At 37.9% G+C, this 25483-nt stretch overlaps 1 protein-coding gene across 4 annotated transcripts in view; it reads right to left on the bottom strand.

Moving 5' to 3' along the window:
- Window positions 1–25483, bottom strand: part of PRKD1 (protein kinase D1) — a 400955-nt gene that overhangs the window by 18203 nt on the left and 357269 nt on the right. For all 4 annotated transcript variants that reach the window (XM_049898953.1, XM_049898955.1, XM_049898954.1 and 1 more), the window contains 3 exons: window positions 8636–8797; window positions 7998–8096; window positions 6780–7047 (listed from right to left, as the gene is read on the bottom strand). In XM_049898953.1, the coding sequence (XP_049754910.1) occupies window positions 6780–7047; window positions 7998–8096; window positions 8636–8797 (529 nt within the window). The remainder of the gene's footprint in view (window positions 1–6779; window positions 7048–7997; window positions 8097–8635; window positions 8798–25483) is intronic.

Consider the following 25483-nt stretch of genomic DNA (forward strand, 5'->3'; position numbering starts at 1 on the left):
GGTATGTCAAGGCTTTCTGCCTGATTTTAATTCTTGATACCAACTAACCACGTGACTCTGAAGCAGAGCCCTAACAACACAGCAGGTGACTTGGGAATAGGTGATTCTATAGACTTCACCTGTGAACACAGAAATTGATCTTCTGTCTGCAGGGGTCGGGGGCTTGTTGTGAGACAATTTCTGAGGCTGCCTCTGTGTTGATTACTGCCTGCTTGTCTCCCTAATGCCATATAAAGGAATATCAAAACTCAGAATGGAAAAAAAAAAAAAAAAGAGTAAATTCTCCGGTGATCTCCACGGTCCATTACTAATCTTCCTCGAATTTACCGTATGCCTCTAATTGAACACATTAATTCAATCTGATGATGGAAATGTACTGCTACCCTAACAAGTGCTCTCCCATCACTGCAGGTTTGTCATCGTTCCCCCAGGAAAAATGACTCGCTCTGAGGAGCATCACACTTTGCTTCACTAACTATACGATCTACATCATTTGGTTCCTGTGTCACTTCTTTTTTTGCTCTAATAAACTCTGGGGAAAAGAAAAAGCTGTATATTAAACTTATAAAAAGAAAAGAATAATCTAAGACTTGTGTTACGATTGGAAAGAGAACCTGTTTGCTTTTCACACTTGAAAATTCTCCTTTGTGTGGACATAGGCTTAGAGACTTAAGATTTCATCTTCTTCATCTGTTCAGACTCTATCAACTGGTGTTGCAGAAAAGGAAATGTAATTTATAGCTGTTCAGTGAATAGGATTTATATATAAAATATTATATTTACTCTTTGTTTAAAATTTTAGACAAGTTTTAGACCACACCAAAGGATTTAGAGTTATACAAAAGGCCGTGTTCCACGTATTTCTGGATCCTGTTTTCACACCATGTGTTTTTACTCATTTTTAAATTATTTTTTAATGAAAGCACCACATGTACTTGGTGAAAGATCTAATTCAAACAATAAGAAGAGTTCAAAGTGAAAAATAAAAATCACTTATCCTGTTCACCAGAGATATATCTCTTTTAACTATTAAAAAAAAAAATTCTTCTGATTACCTCTATACTTCTAAATAATAAACCAGCATCTTGAGTCATTAACTTTAAGCCAGTGCTACTCAAAGTGTGGTCTGAGGAGCAGTGCCAGTCTGTTATCGGTCTACGATGAGTTAAGTATACAGAGTAAGACTAAGCCTTGAGAAACTTTTACACAATTTGACATTGCTGTGACCTTTCATTGTATTTTACAAAGTATTGGTCCATAAACCAAACAAAACCAAACCCACTGCTGTCGAGTTGATTCTAACTCATAATGACCCTATAGGACAGAGCAGAACTGCCTCATAGGGTTTCCAAGAAGCAGCTGGTGGATTTGAACTGCTGACCTTTTGATTAGCAGCCAGGTCCCCAAAATCAATGTTTGGAAATTAAAAATAAAACAATTAGGTTCTTTACTATACTACAGACAGTTTGAGGAGAACCGCTTTGAAAAATAACCATGAATTCCCTGCTCTTAAGGGTTAGGAATTGTTTCATTTCAGCTTTTTCTACCTTATCATCTTCCTCCTTCTCCCAAGTGTTCTAATTATATTAAATTACTGCACTGACCACGTTTGTAACTTACAACAGTCCCTGGCACACAAGATGAGATATATATAGTGTTAGGTAATACATACGTAACATTTATTGAAACGTTTTAGCTGTTATAATCAAATCATATATTAAATCATACACTTATACATATATAACTTGGTTCATTCACTTAGGCAGAATCCCATGATGACCTGTGAAGACGTTAGGGCTCTTACACCTCTCTTCCCCTCTTCCCTGTCCTCCTCCTTCCCAGGGTTATAGAGGTTTCAACATCTACATCCTTTTGCATAACTATAAATGTTACCTATGCTTAGTCTGGAGCCCTGGTGGCACAGCGGTTAAGAGCAATGGCTGCTAAGCAACAGGTCAGCAGTTCAAATCCACCAGCCACTCCTTGGAAACCCTGTGGGGCAGTTCTACTCTGTTCTATAGGGTTGCTATGAGTCAGAATCAACTCAACAGCAATGGGTTTATGCTTAGTCTAAAGATGGTCTAAAATTTCAAATTAATGAACAGAATGTAATTTATATATAAATATTATTAACTGACAAACAGAATTATGAAGAAAACTCAACTCTCAATCTCTAAACTCATGCCCATCCAGAAGAGAATTTTCAAATGTTAAAGTCAAAGGGACTCTCTTTTCCCACATTCCTTCAACACTCCAAATCATAACACATATATTAGTTGCTTATTTATTATACAACTTTCTGTTTTCCCTGGAGTTTACAATTTTTTTCTTGACAAAAAAACTTGTGCTTCTTTTTCTATTTTTACAACGTTCATGGCAATCTGCATCAAAATATATTTGACATTTTGAACAAATAATATGTCCTTACATTAAATATTTGATAAAGAAAATGATGTGGATGCAAACAGATGTTAGGAATGAGAAAGGCATTTTATAATTTATCTAGATTTAATTAGTGGAACCTTAAAAAAAAAAATTTAGGGCACCATCAATTTACAGGTCTTTCACGGGATCTGAGCTCTACAGCAGCAGTTCTGAAAGTGTGATCCATGGGCCTTTACATTTCTAGCACAGGATGTCATTTTATGAAAGTGGAGCCTGGGAATCTGCATTTTTAACTAGCTCCTCTGATTGTTTGCATGTCAAAGTTTAAAAATGCCTGCTATAGGTTCAGGGCTAGCCTATGACAGTTTGATTAAAATGAGTCCTAGTCAAGGAGGTGCCTTGGCAAAATTATTAGGAATCCCCTGCCTGGCAAATATTCCTGTGTTCTATTTGATAATTTTACATATCCTATTTCTATGTGCTACACCTTTGGCACTTCAGTCATAGAATAAGACTTGTTTGCAATTTTACGCTCTTTTGGGAATGCCCAGGATTCACTCTCATGACATACCAGACATATACCGGGTGTGTCAAACAGGGAGGATAATCTAGTCTATCTCTTGCTCTTTCAGAATATTTTTAAATGCAACGAAAAGAGAGGCATAGTAAAGGTAGATGATAAAGTGAGACATAATTTCCCTTAGTTTCAAATGATTGTTTTAAAATGTGATATTGGACTGCCTTTTCCATAAAGTAAATTAGCTCAAGTAAGTAAGTATTTTTAAATAGGTATGTGGGTCCTTTTAAGAAACTGAGAAAGGCCCATAGGATGGATGAGCTGAGAGCTAAGCCTGACCTGGTATAAGATGAAGCTGGAGGCAGAAGTGGGCCATGTCTAATTAGCGATGGGCAATTATGCTAGATGATGACAAATGACCATCCAGATGGTCATAATAATGAAATGAAACAAGGTGGAACATACAGAACTGCCTTAGAATGAACTAATAAGTTCCCAAACTCCCAGCCCATGATGACCTAGAGTCTCCTCTTGAGCGCAACTGTTGTAATCATATGACACACAATAGAGTGTTTTGCTTGCATACATGCTGTCAATATACACATACATGCACACATACATTCTTACTTAGCTTTATAAATGTATATAACTTTTTATATATATATACATGTATACAACTAAAAACATACATATAGACAGACAGAACATGTAAAGTGACTGACAAACGTTGAAGTTGTTCAATATATTTAAGTTCATATAGTTAAGCTAGTATGTTGAACATACTTTATGTGCCCAAGCCCTGTGCTAATCACATTCTGCAACAATGTCATTCAACATTCATAATAACCTAATGAGGTAGGATTTATACATAGGATTTATATTTCAGAAAAGAAAACTGAGACTTAAGAGAGTAAGTAACTGGGATAAGGTCACCGATACAGTGAGTGGTAGAGCTCTCAACTCAGATTTTTATCACAACAGGATCCTATCTTCAAGTATTTTAGAAATTATTAAAAATTCTGCTTTGCCAATCTAGCTCTATGCTGACACCTTGACATCACCTAACTTTCCTTTGTATTCAAACACGAGTCTGCTTATACACCAGCAGTCAGGAAGCTTCATTTCTGTTCAGAGCATCAGTCAGCAAATGGTAGGTCTCCTCTGCATCAAAGGCAAGGACAAGCCACACAGCCCTACTGAGGAAAGGCTAGCTAAATTCCTAACCGGTACCTGAGTCACTCAGAACTAGGACTCCTGTCTTCTACCTAGGCTAGTCTCACTGTCATTAGTTCGGAATGGTAGGAGTGCTTAGATATATTTGTAATCAATTAAAATGTGTATTTCCTATTCAAATATAAATGCCTTTTGAATTCTCATCCTGTATAATTCCCTTTTTCTGAAATGCCATATGCCTTCCTTTTCGATTCAGCAGTGAATGGCCTAAGTTCTGCCTCTTCCGAAAATGCTGTTCGGACCACTCAAGTTGGTAGATTCTCCCTCCTCTGACTTCAAGACACTGATTTCATATCCAACAAATCAAGGAAATGAATTATCATGTTTCCAAATGCACATTACATATCTCCCCAAACTTTGAAGTGTATTTTATGTTTTGCCTTTTACTTTCATATTAGCTTAAAAAAAAAACCTCAAACCAATCCATTGCTGTTGAGTCGATTTCGACTACAGCGACCCTATGAGACAGAAGAGAACTGCCCCATACGGTTTCCAAGGCTGTAATCTTTACAGAAGCAGACTGTCACATCTTTCTCCCAAGGAGCGGCTGGTAGGTTCAAACCACTGACCTTTTGGTTAGCAGCCAAGCGTTTTAACCACGGCACCAACCGGGGATCCTATATCAGCTCTGGTGTGTATATATTGTGCTCAACGAGTGCTTCTTGATCCATTGCTCTCTATGTCTCTGGTGTCTATTAACAGTGATAACATCTACAGTCCATAGTTCCTCATTTCTGGTGTCTATTAACAGTGATAACTAATGTTTGCAGTCCATAGTTATTTATTTCTGGGCTAAATAGGTTATATCCACATAGCAAATCTGGTAAATTTCCACAATACCAGAAAGTAGGCATCATTTACCCCTCTACTCTAAGAACAATACATTAAAAATATAGGTTATTTTCCCTATATCCTAGTCTGACTGGCTTTAGCAATATTCCAGAATTACATTCTAGTAAGAACATCAAGTTATTTTACTGGCTTTCTGTTATTAGAGGTATAATGCATAATGGCTAGCTGTATTTAGAGGTAATGCTTCCTAACAAGAGTGTTGGCCACAGGTTATTGGATACTATAATTTCCTCTTTCCTGTTTCCTGGGAAAGGAAAAAAAAAAATTTACTTGTCACTTTTTGCTTTTGTTGAATTATCCTAAATATTTGATTATTCCTTTGATATACATGATAGTTTTTTGGAGGTCCTAGATTCCTTTAAGGTATATCCATCTCGCTATGATTTACAACTAATTAGAGGATGCTGAAGGTTGTTGCTAACGGTAACTCAAAGTCTTGATAATGGATAGCTCTTACCATTTAATAACAAGAGTAGTCTAAGAACTTAATGTGCCTTAGACGGTTTACACACGCTCTTTTCTCACTTCAACGCCACCGCGTGCGGTACAGGTATCAAATGAGAGATATTCATCTATGAATGAGTCCTTTTACGTGGCAAAGAGCTGAACAAATGTGGCTAGAACAAACTTTGAACTAGACGTTGCCTATAAACCAGAAGACAAGCAGGGCAGAGCAGTGGTTGAAGAATGTCAGCTCAGACTGTCTGGCTATAAACTCTGGCTCTGCCACTTGCTATCTTTGTGCTTTTGGCTGGTGGCGTCACTTCTTTAGCCTCAGTTTTCTCATTGAAGTAAGTCTAATCGTAAAACCTATCTCAAGGTGCTTCTGTGAGAATTAAATACGCTCCCAAGCATGCTCACTGAGGAACTCCTTGCCGAAGCACCAAGTGGGCCATTTTCTCTGCCTTACCTCTCCCTCCTATTTTCGTTTTAACTATCTCTTTTTCTTTTAGAACCTAGAACATTTACTGAGAAGAATATAAATAACGCAACACTATCGTAGTCATCTATCTTAAAGAAATCCTCAGAAATACATGCAGAAATTATACATAAGAAAATTCTCATACTGAACAAATAGAAACAACCTAAATCTATGGCATCTAGGAAATCTAGGAAAATGGCTAAATAAAACATTATGCATGCTTTAATGTTATACAGAGGAAACCAATGCACAACTTAGTATAAGACTAATACACACACACACACACACACACACACACACACACACAATAATTAAAAGATCCAGGCCATAGGGTTCTTGTGTTGATAATGATTACATGTTTAACATAGCACCAGGCACATGGTAAGTAAGCCTTTAGTAACGATTAAAAAGCAAACCAAACCCACTGCTGTCAAATCAATTCCAACTCACAGTGACCCTATGAGTACAACTGCTCCACAGGGTTTCCAAGAAGCAGCTGGTGGATTCAAACTGCCGACTTTTTGTTTAGCAGCCAAGCTCTTAACCACTGCTTCACCTGGGCTCCAATTATCATTATGCCACAGTATAAATATGCAAAGTTTAAGAAAATGTAACAAAGTATTAATAGTTTCTCTCTGGTTGTTTCATTTACCTCTTAATACATTTCCCAATTTCTCTATAATACACATACGTTTCATCAAAAAGCATTTTCTGGTCTCCATTTAATCAACTTCTCAACCCATATCAGTCAAGCTGTGCCCCTGGTCTATGGAGCACTTTACAATGAGCATGTATTAATTTAATAGTTTGCAATTAAAATAATAATACTTAAGGATTACACCATTATCATTTTGGAACGAACAATGTTACCTTCATGAGAAATTTCCTTCCAGGGATTCGGTGGGTACATGAAAGCTGCGTTCTGGATCTGGTCATGTATGTCTTCATCTTCGTTAAACGGGAATGTGCCGCTCAGGCTTACGTAGATGATGACACCAACAGACCACATGTCTAGAGAGCGATTATAGCCCTTGTTCCTTAGGACCTCAGGAGCCAGGTAAGCTGGGGTGCCTACCACTGACCTCCGGAAAGACTTCTCTCCAATGATGCGGGCAAAACCAAAATCACAAAGTTTCACCTGTAACAATATAACGGTTTGCAGAAACCGTAAGTTTACAAATTGTGTGCCTGGGTGTGCTTTAGCCCAGCTCTGCCATCGACAACTGTAATACTTTACCTAAAATCATATGGATTTCTCATGGTAGAATTAAGAACCACTTTCCATTTTATCTGCATGAGACAGTAGTTTATGTACTAACACAAAGAATACGCTTTCACTCATGAAAAGATCACCTGAACATTCTTCCTTCTTTCCCCCCAAAAGCAAGAGATATTTTAACATCAAAATAAATGTACAGAGGGATAAGTGATACTGCTTTACAAAGCAGGAAAACATTATGCCCATCAGTGAAGTGATGGACATAAGTCAAAGGGTGATAAGTAAAGGCTGAAGGGTAAGCGTGGGGGCACGTCATGCCACGCACAACATCCTCAGCATTAGCCCTGTGTAGGCCCCTAAGCAGGAATCGAATCAGTTAGGGAGACAAGGGAAGACAGCCACCTTAGGTCATTTCAGAGTATATGATCCCCTGGGGAGAGATCCTGCTGTTTTCCACCCTCCAAGCTGAGTAAAGTAAGAAGATTTTGCCCAGGTCCCTGAGAGCAAAACTGAAGTTAGTATCTTGTCCACGTTAGAGAGCTGGCAGTAGATCTGAGCCTCCTAAGTCTTCTCACTCTCAAGCCAGTGCTTTAAACATTGGCCTAAGCCTGCCAGTTCTCTAGGACCTGTGCAAAACAGAAGCCGAAAAGTAGGATGAGAAGGTATTGTGTGTTGTTAAGGCAGGCTGACCTGAGAAGCTAGAATGACAAAACAGCAGTCACAAAAATGTAACAAGCAAATGAGTGAATGAAAACAAACTGGTGAAACTTGAAACAAAGTTCTGGAGAAATAAGAGACCAGGCAGAATGCTCCATGGGAACTGGTGGTGCTGTCCCCTGGACCTGTGCTCAGAGAGGTTTTGTACTCGCCTGAGGGAAAGGGTCGGCTGATGCTAGCAACACATTTTCTGGTTTGAGGTCACAGTGAACAATGTTTTTGAAGTGGAGATGCCTCAAAGCCACAAGTATCTACAAAGAAGAAAATCACCAGAATAATTTTATTTCAGTCTAGTAGTTTATTTTAACATGTTTTCTACCAGGACATAAACACAAACGATCAAGAGAAAACCATCAATGAATAGCCAACCTTCTTTATGCTCAAAATGCTGAACTGAGCTAGATTAACACAGTGAGTTTCTAAAGTAAATTCAACAGAAAAAGAAGCATATTATGGTATTCATACAGCATTCAAGACAGGTGTAGCTGAAGGAATTCCGTAAGAGCTCACAGCATACTCATTCTTGAATATTTTCAAAGAATCAGGACTTTACCCCCATACATGTTAGAATTTCATGAATAGCTTTAATACATGTGCCAACAGACATGTTACTAAATTTGTTGTATTGACTCTGGGTGACATAGATAAAAATCAGATAATACAATGAGCCACTGCAACCTTTTATAGAGTAGTTTAGACTTTGGAAGTAGGGACTAGAAAATTGTAGTTATACAGGGATAACATTTGATATTAAATATTGCCTTTTTTCTTCCTCTAATTGATTTCTTACCTGAGTAATTAAAAACTTGGTTATGTGCTCTGGCAACCTGCCCTTTTCACTTGACAAGATCATCTCCAGCATGTCTCCATGGAGTTTTTCCATAACAACAAACACTCTTTCAGGCGTTTCAAACATACACTCCAAATTTACAACACCGGGGTGATGAAGGTTCTATTGAAGAGAAATAAAGCACTTGAAGAAAATGAGTTTTTCTGAGACTGTTTGGCAAGCTTACTGATTATACGAAACTGTTTAAGCTTAAAGCGATGGAGAAACCCACGCTTAAAGATTCTTAACACCTCTAAATTCCACATGTGCTTTCTGTCTTATATTTTTGAAATTCTATGTCTCCAAAAAATAATCTTTACTTTCTCTGCATAGTGAAATTATTTTCTCCATGCTAAAAACCCATGCTCCAGCACAGCAAACTGGTAAGTAGGTTTTAATTAGAATTCCATATTGAGAACTCTGTAATTTCTTAGGATCTTCTCCAATATTTAAGCATACTGTCTCAAATAAGCATACTAGGCCGTATCTACACAACTGGTAAAAATCTAATGTAGAAAACAGAAAATTCCTACACACAGGGCATGTGACTGTACTGATAAAATGTCTTAGTCAAAACCTTTGCCTGGAAAAGCTCTGCTATTGGAGGCTGACGGGTTTTCTCACTGAAGCTCTTAATCCGAGGGAAGATCACTATAAATACAATACCAAAAACCAAATCCATTGCTGTCGAGTTGATTCCAACTCATAGCGACCCTATAAGACAGAGTAGAGCTGCCCCACAGGGTTTCCAAGGAGTGGCTGGTGGGCTCAACTGCTGACCTTTTGCTTAGCAGCCAAGCTATTAACCACTGTGCCACCAAGGCTCCATATACACAATAAAAAAATAATTATTGAGGATCAGCTTTGTCCAGGACACCATAGTAGGTGGGACACCTGCATGGTTGTCAAGTACTCCCTAAATACTTCTGTAATAAACTGATGGCTAGTGACTGGCAGGCTGCATTTTGCTTGATATATTACTTGTCACATGTCAAATAAAATTACTGTTAGCATTAGATATAGCCTTGGAATAATATTTAAGTGTTGTTCTGTGGCATCAAGAAAAGCCTTTGATCATTTGATCTTTTTATTTCTGTGTGTGTGTACACAAAAAATTTTCTAAATTTACAGAAATGATTTTATATTCTATTTATATTTCAATGATAAAAGGAATCCCTACAAAAACTATTGAAACAAAGAAACAAAAACAGAGACTATCTTAAATGTTCTAACAGCTGAACGTAGAAAAAATTAAAATGCTTTAATTTAGAAAAAAATTCTCAGCGAGTAACAAAATTGCACATAAATTTTTCACAAATGACTTAAAACCTGAAACTGCTCGCTATTCAGGAATCTCACAGATGGATGCTGGCTGGTGAGCAGTGGAGGGGGTAGTGGGTGAATCCACATTGTTGCTGTTGTTCTCTGTGCCACCAATTTCCAGCGAAAGCTTGGCATTGACTCACTACCGAGTCAGGCTTGGCTGGCAGGAGCTCCTATGACAATAGCCTGCCTCTGGGGGTGTCCGTGCACTACGTTGGCAATTTTGATCTGTACCTCTGACATCTTACGGGTCTTAGTGATTTCGATGCCTTGGTGCTGGACCATGCAGTGTAACGTGGTCATGGAATGGCAAGTTTATGAACATGATCTGCCCAGATGGTCACTCATCTCCTCACAGCCCTCTACCTTGGGAGGGCTGGAATCAATGGTCATGAAACTGTTACACTGTTAACCAGTCAAATCGGCTACTTCAGAGGGACTAGGCCTCCACAGTTAATCTCTTCTGGTCAGGGCTAAGGCACATGGAAAGAGGGTGGCGCCAACCAAGTTCACACTATCACCACTCTTACTGTATATGTCCTTATTGCCTATAAAGAAGACCAGGTAGCCAGCTGGTTTTGACTGCTATGGGAGCACCACATCCTTAGGCAGGAGAGTCTGATACGATTGCACATATCTGTGGGAAATGCACTACGGAACATCAGTAATTGCATTGTTCAAACAACAGAGTGTGAGAACGTATCTCCTGCTACCTGAACCTGTGCCCCAGGCTGTTTCATTTTCTCAAAGCCTCTTCCCTGATAGAATAGCCACACTGATTAGAAAGACCACCAGCTCTCGGTGTCCAGGGGTTGCAGCTCTCCTTTTTTAAATCAATGATCACGGCAGAAGCTTTAAGGATGATGTTAGAGGATCCTGCTGAGTTATGATTACCTATCTAATCAATCTATCTATCTATCATCTATCAATCAATCATTCTATCATCTATCTAATCTATCTATTTTCTATCATCTATTTAATCTAACTTTAAGCACTCAAGCTATGTTCTGGGGGGTTTGGCTTCCTTAAATGGCCAAGGCTTTGTTTCTGGGTGGGCAGCAGGAACAATGAACAGGAAAGGAGAATATCAATAGACGGAAGGATCGAGGCAAGGGGGTTCCCTGCGCTTGGGTACAGGATAAACTAGGGGGCAAAGAAAGAGAGAAGGGCTACAAGAGAATGACCTTCAGGGCAGGAGGACAAGAATGGTGCTCCAGCTGCTCAGCCTCCTGCCTCTACTAACCTTATCTTAGGTTCGGGGGTTTGTGAAGGGTGTGGGGGGAGGGAGGTTTGAGTCAGTAGACTTCTGGTTATTAATGAAATCTGCTTTGAAACATGATGACTAAGAAGTTCTCCTATCTAAATTATCCCACATATATATGGTCAACTCTCGTGTGCCTCTACCTGAATTCCACTAAGTACCTGAGTTCTTACAGGTATAAAGTCCTTCACTCAATATATCCCTCTTTCCTTTCACCCACTCTATAACATGACAGGTGGAGCCCCCCTACAGAGTGTAGGACTTTGATATATGTTCATTGAAGCGGTGCAATCCCAGAATGTTCTAGGCCAAAAGTAAGGGATTAATGAGAGTGCTTACCGTCAAATATTTTGTGCTATGTACAGGGTAAGCTTTGAAGGACACAATAAACGTCCTCCAATGACATCTGTATGATAAGGAGAAGGGAAAATTTTGCTTTTTTTAATAAAGGACTTTGAATATAGTTAGATATATAAAAAATTTTTAAAACATATTCAATGAAGACATCAGACTAAGGCCATGTATATACAACTAGTAATAAAGCAAAATTTTTTCAAAAAGTTTAAACTCATATGTCCATTGCACTTGGTCCTTGCTGTTTTATAAATATCTTTATGCCTCATAGGCTGGCTAAAGGATACACCGAATGGCACTTGAAAAATCTTTCCAACAGCAAAAGAATGTTCTGAATAGTTGATATATAATAGGTTGATTTTTTAAAAGATTATTATGTATGGTAGAGACAAGGCCATCATAGATGCTTACTCAAGGGATGTATTTTTTGCACTGCATCAATGACCTAACTTGTTTTTAAATGTGACAGTGACAAAAGAAAATAAAACAGAATATAAAGAACCATGCCTCATTTATCCAGTAAGAAGTGTTTCTTTGGCCTAGAGATTGTAATACTGTCAAGCGAGTATTTTTCTATTATCATTTATCATCCATATTATCATTTTTGGAAACCCTGGTGGCGTAGTTGTTAAGTGCTACGGCTGCCAACCAAAGGGTCGGCAGTTCAAATCCGCCAGGCGCTCCTTGGAAACTCTATGGGGCAGTTCTACTCTGTCCCATAGGGTCGCTATGAGTCGGAATCGACTCGACGGCACTGGGTGTGTTGTTTTGTGTTATCATTTTTAGTATCTTAAGACCAGTCTAATATAAACTTCAACCAAACTGGTCTATAAGATTTCTTCAGTTTTAGTTTTCTACATAAAATACGAAATAGCTTTCTAACCTTTACCTCCTAATGTCCCAAGTAACTGAATTAATTTAAAAATAGCATAAAAACTGCAAGATCAACTATAGCACAGTAATGTGTACAAAGAATTTCTGGTAACTTCTCAGGCCTCGCTTAGGAATTTGAATAATAAATTTCATGGCAGAGCAAGCTATATCAGTGCACAGGACTCTGGCCATCTGCTTGTTGCATTTAAATAATTTAATTTTCAGGAAATGAAACATTTGCTCAAGCACAGGAAAGAATAGTGTCCATTCACACATAACAGATTGAAGACATGCATGGGGTGAATATAAGTTGTTTGTTTTGAAGTCTAGAAGGAAATCTCAATTGAAGATTGAGACTAAAATTTTCCTGACCCAAGCTGCCTAGAGAATTCTTATGTAATCAATGGAAAATAGTCACTAAAAACAACCGGATCTTTATTATGAAGAAATAATAAAGATTTAACAAATAACGCACACCTTTATGAAAATACCTCACAGTGGGGAGTGCACGGTTGGCAAACAAACTTAGGGGGTGCGTGTTATTTTCGTAAAAATATGGTGACTTTAATTTTTGGTTTGTGCATATTCTACTTTATGTGTATGTTTTTATTCAAATTAATCAATATTTTGTTTGTACTTACATTCTTTAATTCTAATAGTATTGCTTTGTAGAAATCTGGAGTTGAGAACTTATTCCATATATTTAGCTGTGGAAAGTTAAAGTTGTCATAGTTTTCCCTTTTTTCTTCTACCTTTAGGATCAATTATACCCAAACATAATGTGAGGTGGGCAAGAGAAGAATTAAGTTCAACGTATCTTTTTACCTGGTTATTAGCAGCAGTACAGCTTTAATGTGGGTACTTCTGACAACTCTTCTATAAAATGGCTAAGTGCTTTAACTCATATCAACACAGAAAAAAATAAACTTAAAATGATGAGGCCAGGTTCCAAATCTAAATGGCATGAGGGGCAGAAGCAAGAATGTTCCATTGCACAGCAGCGTGGGCAGGGTGCTTGAGGTGCGTTTCTTGGAGGTGCGGCACTGTGGCAGTGGCTTTCTTCTCATTCCTGCCAGTTTTTTAGCATTGAAAGAAAAGCATACTATTCCACACATTTCTAATCATAGTCTCTCACAATTTACATGTCATTTGATGGGCCTAGAAATCATAATAAGGCCTTATCCAAAACCAAATCCATTGCCATCGAGTTGATTTCAACTCACAGTGACCCTATAGGACAGAGTAGAACTGCCCCATAGGGTTTCTAAGGAGCGGCTGGTGGGTTTGAATTGCTGACCCTTGGGTCAGCAGCTAAACTCTTAACCCCCTGTGCCACCAAGGCTCCATAATGCCTTATAAAGTAAAAATAGTGTGTAATTCTCTGACAGACGCTAAAAAAGCATCTTTTAGATGGCAAATGATTAAAAAATTTGGTAAAAAAAATAATACCCTAGTTGATATGGTGAGCTCAGCTGTTTTTCCTGAATTCTAAAATCTTATATCCAATTTGTCTTCTAGGTATGTTTGTTTATATGAATTATGTCCAAAAAATGAAATCACTGTCTTTCCATCCAAACCTATTCTTCTAGTGTTTCTTCTCTTGGTGAATAACCAAGAAACCTGGAAATCTTTCTAAACGTATTTCTCCATCATTTTCAACAACCAATTGATCTCAAAATCTAATGGAGTCCACCTTCTTAATCCCTCTCACACTGATCCCTCACCTTCATCTTCACCGTAACTACCTTGGTTTGAACCCTTATCACCTCTTTCCTAGGGATTTGCACAGCCTACCAACTGACTTTCTTGCCTTAGGTCTTGTTCTCCTCCAATCAGTTTTTTTCCAAAGGGCTGCCACTGTGATCTTCCCAAAAGGTGATTCTGATCGTATCACCCTACTTCAAGTCCATCAGTGTATTACTACGAGCTTCAAAATAAGGTGCATCCCCTTGGTAGGGCATATGGGACCCTTCACAATCAGCTCCTTTTCCCCCTCCCTGACCCCTACATTCTCCACCTTCTTTTCTTCCACTTTCACATATATACTCTTCTCCATAGCTACACTAAACCATTTTTAGAAGAAGTCACCCAAAAGGGCCCACATATCCTGCTGGCTTCAGATCTGCCAGCCCCAGCTAGGGAATCCATTTTGACCAGTACAGTATCCAGGTGGGGTGGTAGAACTGGTCTTAGTCTGTTTCTAAGGACATAGGTCAACCAGATGGGTCCTGAGGGTATGGTTTTCTCTCTTTTACTGAGATGTTGGTTCAGCTGGTTCTGTGGCTGTGTTGTATGCATCAGTGTGTGTATGTGTGTGTGTCTGTCTTTGTCTGTCTGCCTCAGGTCAACTATATTTCCTTATTCTTTCTCTCCTTTCCTTGCTTTCATACATACTATTCCCTCAGCCTGAGCCAGATGATTTTTCTTGGTGTGAATATTTAGTTTTCAGACAGCTTTCATTAATTCTCTCAGCCTCTACATGGATGCCTCTGTATTCTCAGAGTCTTTGGTGCAATACTCTTTCATGACACTCATCATATTTTATTTACTTATTAGAGAAACTGTTGTCTTGCCTACAAGACTACAGTAGTCCCTTAAGGGCAAGGCCTAGATTTTCTCAATTGTAGTGAAAGTCTTTCAACTCCCTTCCCTTTCTCATTTTCAGATCTGAACCAAGAACAAGTATGTCAACAAAGAAAGCCTCAAGACCTGGATCATAGTATCAGGAACTCAGACTCTGGAGACTGCCTGAGTTTGTATTCCAACTCTGCCTCTTCCCAGCTCCTGACTTCAGATGAGTTATTTAAATTCTCTGAGGTGCTTCAGTTTCTTCATATATAAACCGGGATGATAATAATGTATCTATCTCATAATGTAACTAGGACTTAATTATATAAAGTATATAAAATACTTGAAATAGTGCCCAGAACATAGTTAGTTATTATTGTTATTGAACAGATTTTCTGCCATTTAAAAAAAAATCTGTGCCAAATTTCCTTCTTTAGCTTGATAATTTAAAATTTACAGTGGTAGCAGCAGAAAATAAAATTTCCTTATGCCTTTTGCCTAACAGGAGCTACATCAGGTGAAGAACGAACTGTCAGAAACTTGCGCTTTCGAGTTTATCATTCCCTTGTTGTGGCTTTAGACCTCGGTGGTGACAGAAGCATTCCACCAGGCCAGGGTAACATGTTGCACCACATCAAAGCCCTTTTGGCCTAAAGTGAGAATAAAGATCATTCAGATGTTGCCTGTGAACGAGTTCCCATTTCTTGTTCAGTTGGCATAAAGTCTACAATTTCAATAGGCTCATATTTTAGTGTCTCTTTTTTTTTTTAATAGGGTGCATGTTGTGGGAAATTTCATCTATAAAATCTTAGAAATGCATATTGATGTTCACCTAGAACAAAATAAGGCTAACATACATTGAGAGAAGAATAAATGCACACATGACTTCAATAGCCAGAGCAGTTATCACGGTCGTCCTCCTGGGGATGGTCATCACGGACATTCAGATCAATGAGTCCATGAGCAAATTTAACTCAGCAGATTCTGGGGAACTCAGAAATGTTCAGATTATTCCTGACAAGAGCTGTTTGCTCATACCAATCACCAGAACTGCAGTGTAATTATCCTTTGTTGTGCTAAATATTACAAAGTGGCCCTGGCTTACCGTAGTTCTAAATTTTGAGGGAGAAAGATTATGTTGAAGTATCTCTATTAACTGTTCATTACAATACATACATTCTGCTCTGACAGTATTAAAGGGGTCAACTTTTAACTACTAGCTAATAAAGCACAACACACCACTGCATTTTTTTTACTTTTAAATTAACTGAGTCCATGCATAGTCTTTTCCTCTACATCTTAAGTAAAACTGCTCCAAGAAAGAAAAAAAAGAAGGATCAATTTAATATCTGCTATGACAAAAAGTCACTTGAGGCCTGACATATAGCTTCTGTGTCCATATCCATCACACTTCTCAATCACTCTTCACTTCATCGATTCTGGGAATGTTTCAATCTAGCTTTAGATTCCAGGGCTGTTGCAGACACATGAAAAACATGATCAGCCCCTTCCTTTCTCTATAAAAGAAGTAGCTAAATGCAGAAGGGGAGAGGAATATGCAGAAAACATTATCTCTCATGCTGCTTCCAGCCTGTCTGGACTTTTCACACCAGGTAGAAACAGTACAAAGATATGTCATATCTTCTACCCATCACCAGGAATTCCTGTTCAGCTTAGAGGTGTGAGTGGAAAATTTTAAAGACAAAATCTATAAATTCTAAGCTCACTGTCTGAGTTTCATACTCCGAGGTTTCACTGGCATCAATGTTTGTACATGGCTAAATTTGATACTATAATGGGAGGGGCGGGGAGAGGTTATTTCTATCAAGAGAATTCATGCAGTAAAGATCCTGAATGTATCCCAGTACCCATCCCCATCACACAACCGAGACTACGATTTCAAGTTGAATTTAAACAAAAGGATGTAATATTTGAGAACCTGCAGCAAAGGCTGCAAAGACAAAATTAATGACTGGCCAATATGTGCAATGGTTAAGCACTTGGCTGCTAACTGAAAGGTCAGAAGTTCAAACCCATCAGCATTCTGTAGGAAAAAAAGACGTGGCAATCTGCTCCTATAAATATTACAGTCTAAGAAATCCTGCAGGGCAGTTCCACTTTCTCCTATGGGTCCCTATGAGTTGGAATTGATTCAGTGGCACACAACAACAACAACAAATGTTCCACTCATAAAATATGATCTCCATCCCCCCCGCACTATTGCTGGATTTGTGTTTTGAGAAGAGGTAACATAAAAAGTATGGCTTGAACAATTAAAGAAACTGGAATTTGTAGATCAAGCTGTGTTTAATGCACAATAAAAGCTGAATAAAGGATTTTTTCCCCTATATTACATCAAATGAAGAGACATGAAGACACATCTGGAAAACACTTTTATTTCCTGTTAATCTACCTGGTTGGAAACATGGCACATAAATTCAATCTAATCTTGGCCTTAGACTTAAAAAGTGTCATTTGTAGCAAATCTTATTAATGTAGCCCAACTTCTATATTTAGCTCTCAGAACTCCAGAAAGCATAACATTCTATTATAAAATGGTAAATTATCTGTGTAGACACAATCCTTCTCATGCATCGTATACCAGATAGTGGAAACTGGAGTGAGTAGGCCCTTGTCTACTGGACAAGGTCAGAAAACAGAACATCATGAGCAAAAAGGTCAGATGGTAGTATCTTACAATTGTATATGAGCTCTGTGGTCAAATGTGTTTAACTGGCATATTCTCAAAATTAAACAGATTCTGAATTATGGAACTTCTTAGACTCTTTAGTAAGTGAAAGGCTATGTTCACTCCAAGACATGGATGGCCTGGATATAGTCTACAACATCTCCCAAACTGCCTTAATGAGGGAACCTTTGTTTTTTCCTGTTCCATGAAGGAACTCCAAAGACTAGTGTTCTTCTGTTAATATGGTGGGAGACATTGATTTTATACTTCATTTAATTTAGCACCCCATTTCTGTGAAGCAAACCTGCCAAGGTTGCACAATTTCCAATCTACAATTAAGTAAATTGAGGTCGAGAGAAATTTATTAAACAATGGAAGAGTTTTGCCTTTTGACAGTAAGTTTTTACCATGACTAACTTCTAATCTAACACAGTATCTATTTGGAAAAATATTCTAAGTTCATTTTCCTTTTCTTATAAAAGGCCCTCCTTTTTCTCTTTATTTTAAACATATATACACATAGTCTAAGCAGAAAACAGTAAGATTACGTTAGAGCTGCAAAACATGTTTTGCCTAATGACAACACTTCATGAAAATTCTTCAAGTGGAAAAACACAAAGAAACACTTGAAAAAATATAATAAACATATTAGATAAAACAACAGAATTATATACCAACCCATCAATACACACTAAAAGAGAAAGTACCCAAATTTCATATTTTTTCTCTAGAGAAAGAATCGGTTTCTTCGTGATTAAAAAATAAAATCACCAGTTTAGAGAAAATTTCATTTTCTCACCCACACTTAGCAACATTATTCTCTGGTTTTCTATCATGATTACCTCCCTCTCCATCTACTCCCCCCCCTTTTTTTTTTTAAGGTGGCCATGAGTTGGAGCTGATTCAATAGCAACTAACAACAACAACAACAACCTCTAAGCCACAATCAAATGTTATTTGCTTGGGATTAGACAGAATAAAAAAAAAAAAATTCAGAAATAACAACACAGCAAATTCAGCATAAGAATCAAATGTTTACATTAATTTAAATAGTCCATGTTTGTTCTTGCTTCTGATATTACCCTTTCTTTCGATGAACTCTTATTCATCTTTCATTCAGCCCACACATATTTACTCAAGATCAGGCTCAATCGGTAACTTCCTACTAAACCAAACCAAACTGCCCAATAAGGTTTCCAGGGAGCAGCTGGTAGTTTTGAACTGCTGACCTTTGGGTTAGTAGCCATAGCTCTTAACCACTGTGTCATCTCCTATTAGAATGACTTTTTTCCATCTCTCCCCTAACTCTTACCAACTGGAAATGGACTCTGTACCCCTTATAATACGAATCCCATTTTACCTTTTAGTCTTTTGGATCCCCCCAACAAAACTGAAAACTTCTTAAGGAAAACTTAATAAATGTTCAATTAGATGTTCGCACCAAGTCTACCACATGTGAAATTAAAAAAAAACACAACCACATCTGAGGGAGGTGATAAAGCCTTCCCTGATCTCACAGGCTTAAGGGTTCTCTTTAATGTTAACTCATCTGAAAACTAACTGCCCTATGATACTCTTGTATTAATAAATCTTAACTTTTCATATACATGTCTTGTCTCTGGAACTAGAGTTTAAACTTCAAGGGCAAAGATTAAGTCTTACTCTGACTTCACACACTGTGCAGTACATAGTGAAATCAACAGACATCTGATTAACAGCCATGAAGAAAAATTACAAGCTTGGGGGAAAGTCCTTGAAGAAGGACCTGAACAAAGAGGGGAGCAAAACAGGGGGGAAGGGAGTGGGCACCTGTGCTTTTACACCTGCTTTGAGAACTGAAACCAGCTAGTATTTCAAAGCCTTGGCTGACGTTGTCATGGATCGAATTGTGTCCCCCCAGCATATCTGTCAACTTGGCTAGGTCATGATTCCCAGTATTGCGTGATGGTCCACCATTTTGTCATATGATGTGATTTTCCTACGTTTTGTATATCCTATCACTATGATGCTAATGAGATGGATTAGCAGCAGTTATGTTGATGAGCTCTACAAGATTAGATAGTGTCTTAAGTCAATCTCTTTTGAAATATAGAAGAAAGAAGGGAGCAGAGCGACATGGGAGACCTCATACCAACAAGAAAGCAATGCCAGGAGCAGAGCGTGTCCTTTGGATCCGGGGTTCCTGCAGAGAGAAGCTCCTAGACCACAGGAAGACTGATAACAAGGACCTTCTTCCAGAGCCGACAGAGAGAGAAAGCCTTTCGCTGGAGCTGGTGCCCTGAATTTGGACTTCTAGACTGCCAGACTGCAAGTGGATAAACTTCTCTTTGTTAAAGCCATCTAAGTGTGGTATTTGTGTTACAGCAGCACTAGATGACTAAGACAACACCTATACTGTCTTTTTAGGTTTTAGCAGGTTAGGTTCCTACTTGACAATTTCCTCATAAACTATTCAGTGACATTAGTTACATTTATCACAATGTGTCAACACTCTCTTTAATTGTGTTCTGTGTTTCCAGTACTCTAGTGTCCCTGCCCCCTTATGTTCTCATCTTTGCTTTTGAGAAATTTTTGACCTTTTGGACTCATACTGATGGTTTTTAAGTAGGGCACTTATGGGTGATATTCTTAATTTTATGTGTCACTCTGCTATTTCGCTAAAAGGTGATCTTAGAGGATAGGCTCAGTTTTAGGTTTAAAGAGTATCTCAGGGAGATAATCTCAGGGGGTCCTCTGTTCTCTACTGTTCCAGTTTGTCTGCCTTTTTTTTTTCAATAAGAATGTGAGTTCTGCTTCATATTTTTCTCCCATCCTACCCTGGACCAACTATTGTGGCCCCAGTCAGAATGGTCAGTGGTGGTAGCAGAATACCATCTAGTTCTTCTGCCTCAGGGCAGATGAAGTTGTGGCTCTTGTAGACTTGTTTCCTCTCTGTGCTTTTGGTTATCTTCTTACTGTTTCGCTCCTGGTGAGTTTGAGACCCGTAGTTGTGTCTTAGAAGGCTGCTTGCAAGCTTTTAAGACCCCAGATGCTACTTACTTCACAAGTTTGAGTCAACTGTGTTCTTTGTTATGAAAAAATGATATTTCCCTAGTTTCTTGATGTAAGGAACTCAACATCAAGTTATCTGGTCTTATACACTTGTTCCTTGGAGTTAGACTTATAACCTAGTGATAATAATACTATCTAATAAGTATGGAACCATTACTACATGTCAGGCACCACTAACAGCTTATAAAACTATCACATTTGATTTTCACAACATCTCTGAGGTTTTTTAAATGAGAAAACGGAGGCTCAAAGAGCCTAAGTAACTTGTCCAAGTTCATATAACTCTTCCATAACAAGTCTGAGATTTAAATCCAGGCAGGCTAACTCCAGAACCTATGCTCTTCAAAGACTGTGGCATACACTGCTTTGATTCTAACCGTGGACTCAAATTCTTTTAGGATCTGGGTTCTGTCTTTTCTAACCAGTATGCTTCAGGGGCCATACCACTGAGGCCTCCCCACCTTGATCTCACAAATACTTATGCCATGTTCTCTAGATTTCTGAATACTGCCTGTCATGAGTGCTCCTGCCACAGTGTCCATTCTCCTTGCTTTCAACAAAATTAAAGGAGGGCCCTAATGGAGCTGTGAATTGATTGAGGATTCCCATGAATTTCTGAAGATAATTCACTCTTTTTTTTTTTTTTTTTAGGCTTACAGCTTTTTAAGTGAACAAATTTTCTCAGCTCCTATATTAAAAAAAATAAAAAGAAATAATATTTTTGCTGAACGCTGTCTTGTTCAAGCAATAAATAATATTCACTTACCAATTCATTAAAAAAAATCTGCCTTGTTAAAAAATGTATTTCTAGTAACATTTTATTTTTTATGTCTAACAAGTATTTACCAAGTATTTACAACACCACGTATTTATCAAGATTTGTAGAATATCTTTCTAGATAAAAATGTTACTTTATCTACTTTATTATCCTATAATTGTAATGATAACCCAGGATATTTTTTTAAACATTTAAAGTCTTATAGTCAAGAAATTCAAATTATATAATTATATTTGCTGTAAAAAATTATGAAAGGAGAACCAATAAAAGACTTCCCTGTAGAGAAACATATTTATTAGGATACAACTTTGTGGGGAAAGTGGAATAGAAATATAGCTCAAGGAAAATAGGAATGCTGTAAAATATACTATTGTTAAAGAAGAGACGACTCACACAATTTTTTAATTGGTTCACTGTGGGTATCGAATGTCTATGATAGTTAGATACTAATGACAGAAGAGTTATCTAGGAGTTTTATTTGAAAGAGTTATTTAGTTATTTAAAAATTACCTAACACTTTTATTTTCAAATATAAATATTTCCACTACATTAGAAAACTACATTCCTATACCTTTGAAAACTCTACACTTTTGATAAAATGGTTCTAAATGCCAACTTAAAAGCACATAAATAGGTACAAAGCTTTTCAGGATTCTTTTTGAGGATACATGAGAAAAATGGCTGAAGATCTCTATGCTAAACTGACCTAAACTTTCCTACTTTTTTTCAAGAATATTTATTTTGCTGCAGAGATCCCTCAGCCCAGAGGCCTTTTCTACCATTTCTTTGGTTATCAAAAGCCTATGAATCATTCAAGTTTTCACCAGTGTCTTCTTTCTCTTTGAAGTGCTCCTTGATTCCAACCACCTGGCCTCAATTACAATCACTGACTTCTTGCACTATACTCCCACAGCTCTTCTGTCTTATACCTAGTTGTATCTGACTAACCAATGAGATTTATACAGATTTTGAAGGGTTTCATTTTTCTATGCCTCAGAGGCCCAGTAAATTTCATTGAAGGAAGCAAGTATTTAACAGGCACTGCTGAGTGACTTAATGTTTTCCTTAAGTCCTTGTCTAAGAAACTGGAAAAAATGGTAACAAAATCGACAAGACCAGGAAGAGAGAATGAAGCATTTGGTTTTAGGCTTGCTGATCTGGGGCAAAGTAAAGTGGAGGCATTCTAAGGACAGAAATATGAGACTGGAAAGCCTGTGAGAGGTCAGAGTTCAAGAGCTCAATTAGGGAATGTCTGGTGAAGAGACGACAGATAACTGTTTTAAAATGGATGACACCTCATTCTGGGAATGAGTTCCAAATCTGTACAATTCATTTAGATGAAAGAAAGAGGAAGAAGTCCAGAGGAGCTAGTAGGGAAAAACTAGGATCTGGTAAATGCAGAGGTGAAGTGACGGGAGTGATTGAAAAAGGAGCAACTTAACAATACTGTGGAAGGACTGAGATTAGTCAAGTGGGATAAGGACCAAAATATAGCCAGAGGGAGAGAGATGGGCAGAGGAAGAAAACAAGGGATGGCAAAAAGGGTAGCATCTGTTTTCTTTAAGAAAGGTGAAAGTGTGGGAAAAGGGTATGGAAGCCAAAGAGGAGGGAGAAGGGAATGCGAGAACAAGAAATGGAAGGGAAACAGAGCTCAAAGTTTAGTATATGAGAGTGCAAAAGGGAGGGACTGGGCTGTAAATATGAGAACAGCGAGGCAAATGAAAACCACATTTTTCGTTGCTGTTGCTGTGTTGTTTTTAAGTCCAGAGAGACCTGAGTGAGAAGAAAAGTGCCTCACAACAGAGAAACCATAACGGTTGGGCTAATTTTAAGAGATAAATACAAGAGAATACACTTAATATACGCCCTATAAAATTCATACTTAATGTTTTCTTTTATCTTTATATCCAATCCTTTTATAATTGCAAAATGCGTTCACATGTTGTATCTAGTACTGTTCCTTATATAAATTGAAATTGCTAGTCAAAGTAGAAACAATAATATATCAATTAGAATTATATGCATTATCTTCATCTTATGCATTGTGCTTTTGTGGTAAGTTAGAAAATAAATTATTGTAACTGAAGAAATTGGTGTTGACATAATATTTAACAAATAAAGTTTATTAAATAAATTATACCAATGTTATTTACCTTAGAGGTTAAGCTTCTAAGTTATGGTTACATTTTCTTACGAAGGTCAGTTTTTGTAATAACCCTAAGATAAGCATCCTTATATTCTTGTTTTGTTGACACAAATAGAAAAAAACAACATTTATTTCAAATTTACCATGCTTCTCATCAAGATACAAACTTCCAAACAACAAGGTAAACAGGATTCCTCAAGAATTTCATGAAATAAGTTTAACATCTATATTAATTATCATCCTTCTAAAGCATAATGAAGTATTGCTAGATGTCAAAAACAGAGCTATTCTAAGTGATATACATAAGGGATAACTATACCATAAGAATCATACTCGCTGAGAAGGTGAAACAGAAAATAAAAGGAGAATTCTACTTTTTCTTACATTCCATATTTACAGAAGTTTGAAGTCTTCTATCATCTACAGTGCTCTTTCACTCAAATAGAAACAAATAAAAATTTGACCAAAGGGACCCGCAGAGCTGTGTGAAGAAGGTTTTCTCTAATCAGCCACTTCAACCCACATGGCTCCATTCTGGACAATTAGAAGGAGGGGATGAGGATAGACCCTGTCGAACTCCAGGTACAACCAGTAACTAGGGCACCAGCTTCCATAAGCCAGGGGACCACAAGACAGAGGATTCTAAGTGTTTTTGGGTATGACTTTTACATCCAGAGTGACAGAACTCTGTTCCTCAAGATATGTAAACAAAAATCTTCTCCACCATTCAACTAACTTTTAATTACGGTACTTACTATGACCAAATCAGAGTTAGTGAGTCACAAATGTATTCTCTCGGCCCCCTTTCCGCTACCACTTTGCCTTTTCAGCTCTAAAATGCTGAGTTCTCTCTTTTAATAAGAAATAGATGAGGCAATGAGGGCTTTCACAGGGAAAACCACATATGCCCCTGCGTAACTAACCAATCAACCAATTCACCATTAACAGCAAACGCAGTTGAGCCTTTTGAAACTTGATTAAAGACTATGTGAGTCATGCTACAAGACAGGATGATGTTTTTGTACAATTTTAATTAATTCAGTCAAAAAATATTTACTGTGTACCTAATGTGTACCAAAGAAGCCCTGGTAGTGCAGTGGTCAAGTGCTTGGCTGCTAGCTAAAAGGCCTGCAGTTTGAACCAACCAGCCGCTCCATACATGAAAGATATGACACTCTGCTTCCATAAAGATTACAGCCTTGGCACCTCTATGGGACAGATCTACTCTGTCCTTCAGGGTCATTATGAGTCAGAATGGACTTGACGGCAATGGGTTTGGTTTCATGGTAATGTGTGCCAGAACAGTTTCAGGTGATGGGATACATTAGGAGATGAAACAGTGCTTTCTATGCTCCCGATCCTTGTATTCTAGTGGCAGGGCCAAGGGGTGGCGGCGAGAGAGGAATATATACAAAATATAATAAAACTATATCAAAACTTAGAAGGCAGTAAGTGCTATAGAAAAGAAAAAAAAAAACCCCACAGATCAGGGTAAGAGGAACCATGAATACCACATTTTTACGTAAATAATGCGTGCCTCTATGTTTGTTGGTCAACTGCTTCCTCCCAACCTTGAGGCATCTTTGTATGCACCCTATATTAATTTTTTTTTTTTAATAGCGGCATGTATAAAAAAAAAACCGGCAAAGTGGCACTTAAGAAAATATCTCCTTGGGGGAGGGATCAGTTGGCCAACAAACGTAGAAGGCAGGCACATGTTATTTGCCTAAAAATACTGTATAGGGATAGGGATGGAGGAGAGGGTT

Source organism: Elephas maximus, chromosome 10, assembly GCF_024166365.1.
Source record: "Elephas maximus indicus isolate mEleMax1 chromosome 10, mEleMax1 primary haplotype, whole genome shotgun sequence".
NCBI classification, from domain to species: Eukaryota; Metazoa; Chordata; class Mammalia; order Proboscidea; family Elephantidae; genus Elephas; species Elephas maximus.